We start from the raw sequence: 5,622 nt of genomic DNA, 5'->3' as shown, positions 1-5,622 counted from the left end.
CTGGCTCCCAGGCAGGCGGGCTGCAGGCACCAGGGGTCTGGGCAGGGGATCTCCTGCTGGCTCTGCCCGCACAGCCCCGATGCCCACCCAAGCCCCTGCGGGTCTGGCTCTGGTGGCATCAGCCCTTGGCCGGCCAAACTCAGCATCAGCCGGTGTGGGAGACAGCTGCAGGGTTCTGAGCGCCCGGCCGGCCCCCCCAACCTCAGCAACCCCCTGCTATCCCCACTGCCACCATGACCTTGGGGCCAGCAGGGCAATGCCTGCTGTAGGGCAGCCGCAGGACAGCCGTGCCACGCCATGCCCTGGTGCAGCCGCCCGGCCGCTCTCCCTCGCGCCCGCCCTCACGCCGTGCGTGGCTGCAGGATGGAGCGTGTTTAGTAAACAAGGTGATGAAACAGTTAAGGCAGGGAACGAGAAGCCTGAGTGTGCGTTTCGTCACCGTGGGAAGGGAGCGTGAGTCGGCGGCTGAGGGGTCTGAGGGTGACTCACTGCCCTCCCCGCCACATAAATAGGGAGCGGGAGCCCGGCAGCACCCAGAGCAGAGCTGCAGGGACCCGGCACTGCCACCGCCACACCATGGCACTCGTCCTCCTGGCCCCACTCGCCGTGGGGCTGCTGGCTCTCTCCTGCTGTGCGGCCCCCCTCCAGAACAAGCCACAGGCGGTTGTCACCTTCCCGGGGGAGCTGGTCAGCACCCTGTCGGACCTGGAGCTGGCAGAGGTGAGGGGAGCGCAGCCCCACGGCCCCCTCCCGGCACCCAAGACCCCGAGGGGCTCCCAGGGTGGCAGCATGGGGCTGCAGGCTGAGCTCAGGGGCTGCCCGTCTCCCTGCGCCCCAGGAGGTGCCCGGGCTGGGATCGGGCACTGGGGGTGTGCGGTGGCCAGGACTGCCCGAGCCCCATCCCGCCTCGCTCAGCCCCTCCGGCTGCCTTTCCTCCCCAGAGCTACCTGCTGCGGTTCGGCTACACCACGGAGGCGGAGGCGAGGACGGGCAGCAAGCACGTGTCCCTGACCAAGGCGCTGCGCAAGATGCAGAAGCAGCTGGGCCTGGAGGAGACGGGGGAGCTGGACGCTGGCACGCTGGAGGCCATGCGAGCGCCCCGCTGCGGCGTCCCCGATGTGGGAACCTTCCTCACCTTTGAGGGGGACCTCAAGTGGGACCACATGGACCTGACGTACCGGTGAGTCTGCCTCAGGAGATGGAGCCTCGTGCCCACAGGGCAATGGTTCCTGGGGGATGGAGATGGGCGCAAGAGCTCAGGCAGAGTGCCAGCCTCAGCTCAGCCCGCCAGCCGGGCCTCGGCACTGCCGGCACAGCTGGGTCTCGGCACAGCCAGGGCCAAGCCGTCACAGTGGCAGCATCTGCTCCCTGGCACCCGGGAGAGCATCTGAGCCCCGGCCTGAGGGTGGTGGACGGCTGGCCGTGCCAGCGCTGCTGTCCCCTCCCGGAGACGTGCCCGGAGCAGGGTCACTCCTGCATCATGAGCTGGGACCTGGCAGTGCTGACCCCCCCCCCTTCCCCTGGCAGGGTGATGAACTACTCCCCTGACCTGGACCGTGCAGTGATTGATGACGCTTTCAAGCGGGCTTTCAAAGTGTGGAGCGATGTGACCCCCCTCACCTTCACCCAGATATACAGCGGCGAGGCGGACATCATGATCATGTTCGGCAGCGGAGGTGATGTCCCATGGGCAGGCAGGGAGGTGGGAGCCGGCTCAGTTGTGGCGAGAGGGCTGGTGACATGCCCTGCCCATGAGATCATCACCCTGCCTCTGCCTGAGTCGTGTTCGGGGTCCCTACGCCCCTGCATGTGCCAACAGACATGTGCGTGTGCGGGCATGCAGAGGGTGCGCAGGTCTCGCATGCTCGGGGGTCCGTGTGTGCGCTGGGGGCACGGGGGCTTCTCTGGTGGGGCTGGCTCTGAGAGTGCTTGTCCCTGCAGAGCATGGGGATGGGTATCCCTTCGATGGCAAGGACGGGCTTTTGGCCCACGCCTTTCCCCCGGGCCAGGGCATCCAGGGCGATGCCCACTTTGACGACGACGAGCTCTGGACACTGGGAACCGGCATAGGTAAGGGCAGGGCCTGGCTGGTTGGGGGAGGCTGACGGCAGCCACCCCAGCCCCGTCGCTGAGCCGCCCCTCTCCTGAGCAGTGGTGAAGACCCGCCATGGGAATGCCAACGGGGCCAACTGCCACTTCCCCTTCGTCTTCGAGGGCCGCTCCTACTCCCGGTGCATCACGGAGGGGCGTGCGGACGGGCTGCCCTGGTGTGCTACCACCGCCAGCTACGACCGGGACAAGAAATACGGCTTCTGCCCCAGCGAACGTGAGTAGCGGTGGCCGTGACTGCAGCCCCTGCCCGGCCTTGCGGGTGCCCGGGGCCATCCTCACCCCTCCTTGCCCCACAGTCCTCTTCACCAACGGTGGAAACAGCGACGGGTCCCCCTGCGTCTTCCCCTTCATCTTTGAGGGCACCTCCTACGAAGCCTGCACCACAGATGGACGCTCTGATGGCTACCGCTGGTGTGCCACCACCGCCAACTTCGACCAGGACAAGAAGTATGGCTTCTGCCCTAACCGAGGTGCGAGCGGGGATGGGGCGCATGGGGTGGCTGGTCCCCAGCCACAGTGCACAGGGTGGGTGCCTGAGGGGTCTTGGGCTGTCCTGGGGTCTGGCTGGCATGGCCAGGGCCAGCCCCACTGACACTGCGCTGCAGACACAGCGGTGATTGGCGGCAACTCCCAGGGGGACCCATGCGTCTTCCCCTTCACCTTCCTGGGGCAGTCCTACAGCTCCTGCACCAGCCAGGGCCGGCAGGACGGCAAGCTCTGGTGTGCCACCACCAGCAACTACGACACTGACAAGAAGTGGGGCTTCTGCCCAGACAGAGGTACCGGCCCCCCTGCCCGCACCCTCTGGCCCCACGCTGTGCCACCACACTGGCACACTCCCTGCAGGGGTCGCAGTCCCCCGCTGGTGTGTCCCATCCCACTGGGCGCTGAGGCCGGTGCTTTCCCCCAGGTTACAGCATCTTCCTGGTGGCTGCCCATGAGTTCGGGCACTCGCTGGGGCTGGACCACTCCAGCGTGCGTGAGGCCCTGATGTACCCCATGTACAGCTACGTCCAGGACTTCCAGCTGGACCCGGATGATGTCCGGGGCATCCAGTACCTCTATGGTGAGCAGCCATGCTGTGGCCAAGCATGCCAGGGGTCCTGTGGTGCTGGGCTGGCCCCCAGCCTCACAGTCTCCCCTGTACTTGCTCAGGTCGTGGCTCTGGCCCCAAGCCCACCGCCCCTGCACCCGTGCCCACCAAGGAGCCCGAGCCCATGCCCACGGAGGCTGGCAGCACCTCCACCACCGAGGAAGAGGAGCTGACACCAGAGCCCACAGCCGAGCCGATTCCCGTGGACCCCAGCCGGGACGCCTGTATGGAGAAGAACTTCGATGCCATCACAGAGATCAACGGGGAGCTGCATTTCTTCAAGGACGGGTGAGCAGCAGTGCCCAGCACCTCCTGCCCTGGCAAGTGTCAGGGTGATGAGGGGATGTGGAGGGACACAGGGCTGTGCCGGGGGTGTAGGGGGACATGGGGCTGTGCCAGGCTGAGGTTATCAGGATGGCTGACCTTCCCCACCAGGAAATACTGGACCCTCTCATCCTTCTGGAAGTCGGGCATCCAGGGTGCCTTCTCCATCACAGACACCTGGCCTGGCCTCCCGGCTGTCATCGATGCTGCATTCCAGGATGTGCTCACCAAGAGGGTCTTCTTCTTCGCCGGTGAGCTCTGCCCCTGCTGCTGTTGGGGCCCTGGTGTCAGCTGCAGCACGAGGAGCCCGGCACTGCCCTGGCAGCCTTGGGGCCAGCTGATGCCCGTGCTCTCTCCTGCCTGCAGGTCGGCAGTTCTGGGTATTTTCTGGCAAGAGCATGCTGGGCCCCCGGGGGATCGAGAAGCTGGGCATCGGGAAGGAAGCTGGCCGCATCTCAGGGGCCCTGCAGCGGGGCCGTGGCAAAGTGCTGCTCTTTAGTGGGGAGAGCTACTGGAGGTGAGCAGGTGGGACAGCCACAGCGGTGCCTGCCAGCTCCTCCTGTGAGGGGCTGGGACGCAGGAGTCCTGGCAGCCCTCAGCATGGCTCTGCTCTCCCCGCAGGCTGGACGTGAAGGTCCAGAGGGTGGACAAGGGTTACCCCCGCGCCACCGACGATGTCTTCACCGGTGTCCCCCTCGATGCACGCAACGTCTTCCTCTACCAAGGTGAGTGGGGACCTGGCGGGCGGGGGCTGTGTGGTCACCCCCGGGCTGCCCTGAGCCTCCCACGGGCAGAGGCTGCCCCTCCGCGCCTGGCACGGGGCAAGGGCTGCACCGTGGGGAGCAGCCCTGAGGCAGGGCATGCCATCCGCCCCAGCGGGTCCCTGTGCTGGGGCTGCCGAGCCCCGGCGAGGGCCATCTGCGGGGGCCAGATCCCCGTGTGCCTGCGCCACTTGGGCAGCTGTCAGGATGGCTTCTCACACGGCTGGCCTCCCACTGACTCTCCATTCCCTTCGCCTCCCTCCTCGCCCAGACAAGTACCACTTCTGCCAGGGCAGCTTCTACTGGAGAATGACGCCGCGCTACCAGGTGGACCGGGTGGGCTACGTCAAGTACGACATCCTGCAGTGCCCCCAGCACTGAGGGCCCAATCAGCCGGCCGGCTCCGGCCGACACGCTGCTCCCTGCCCATGACTCCCAACTCCCAGGCTTCTGTCTCGCAGCCTGACTCCCCAGGGCGCCAGGGGCCATGCAGCCTTGTGGCCGTGGGGCAGCCCCCACCGAGGTGGCGGCTTTGCTGTCTTCCCAGCAGAAAGGGGCAGGGAATCCGGGGGTTGACCCTCAGGAGCTGCCCGGCCCGGGGAGCCCCGGCTGGGGAGCAGGACTCTCGCTGCAGCCGGCACCATGCCACCCCTGCCAGCGCCGGCTCCGCCACGCAGAGGCATTTGCCTGGTGCAAACCACACACGGATTTGTAACGACTTTGTCTTTTTCCTGAGCCAGCCGTGCCAGGTCGGGCCGGGCTTTGCTGGCAGCTGGCACCCGGGGACTCTGCTGGGGGGGGGGGGCGCGGGGGTCTGCCTCGCTCCTGCCTGCTGCCCGCTCTGCCAACCTCCATCTGCCCGTTTTTAATAAAGACAATCCTTTGGACACAGCCTCCGAGTGCTCCGTCAGCCAGCCAAGGTGCCGGGCCTGGGGCATTGCCTTTGTCTGGGCTGTGGGGTGCCAGCATTGGTGGGGAAGGGGGTGCTGGGCAGGGGGGCTGCAGCCAAGCCCCCTCTTCTGCTGAGGGCTCCGGGATCCCTAAGGGACACTGGGTCCCACCGGGGAGGATGTCCCTCGGCCCCAACATCCCCCGCCACCAGCCCCATGCCACGCGCAGCCCCCTGTGCCCTCCACCCTCTAGAGCCCCTCCTGCCCCCCAGGCCCTGGCTCCCCTGTCCCCTGCCAGCCCCTGGCCCTCTCCTGCATCCCCGGCTCTCCACCGGCGGTGAGGGACGGGCGTTTGTCACAGGCTGGGACACGGCGTGTGGCCGGGCCCCCTGCTGCTGCGGCCTGACCCCCCCCCCCCCCCCCCCGAGCCACCCTGCCCCGG

General features: G+C 67.4%; 1 protein-coding gene across 1 annotated transcript; it reads left to right on the top strand.

Annotated features, from left to right (window-relative positions):
- Window positions 1-520: 520 nt before the first annotated feature.
- Window positions 521-5,136, top strand: MMP9 (matrix metallopeptidase 9 (gelatinase B, 92kDa gelatinase, 92kDa type IV collagenase)). Its single transcript, XM_010569352.1, has 13 exons — window positions 521-720; window positions 942-1,180; window positions 1,528-1,676; window positions 1,942-2,070; window positions 2,153-2,326; window positions 2,409-2,582; window positions 2,718-2,891; window positions 3,023-3,178; window positions 3,268-3,493; window positions 3,641-3,780; window positions 3,896-4,046; window positions 4,151-4,254; window positions 4,562-5,136. The coding sequence occupies exons 1-13, from the start codon at window positions 577-579 to the stop codon at window positions 4,669-4,671; spliced, it is 2,070 nt and encodes a 689-aa protein (XP_010567654.1). The 5' UTR covers window positions 521-576; the 3' UTR covers window positions 4,672-5,136.
- Window positions 5,137-5,622: the final 486 nt, after the last annotated feature.

This window comes from Haliaeetus leucocephalus, unplaced genomic scaffold, assembly GCF_000737465.1.
Source record: "Haliaeetus leucocephalus isolate CR32 unplaced genomic scaffold, Haliaeetus_leucocephalus-4.0 Scaffold273, whole genome shotgun sequence".
Classification (NCBI taxonomy): Eukaryota; Metazoa; Chordata; class Aves; order Accipitriformes; family Accipitridae; genus Haliaeetus; species Haliaeetus leucocephalus.
The sequence above is the reverse complement of the archived record's forward strand: the minus strand, read 5'-3'. Positions and strand labels throughout refer to the sequence as shown.

Excerpts from the sequence above, each read along its gene's own strand:
- MMP9 (XM_010569352.1), top strand. The coding sequence starts at position 577 with ATGGCACTCGTCCTCCTGGCCCCACTCGCCGTGGGGCTGCTGGCTCTC. Across the intron at positions 2,583-2,717 it reads TGGCTTCTGCCCTAACCGAG|ACACAGCGGTGATTGGCGGC; the intron begins GTGCGAGCGGGG and ends ACTGCGCTGCAG. Across the intron at positions 3,781-3,895 it reads GAGGGTCTTCTTCTTCGCCG|GTCGGCAGTTCTGGGTATTT; the intron begins GTGAGCTCTGCC and ends TCCTGCCTGCAG.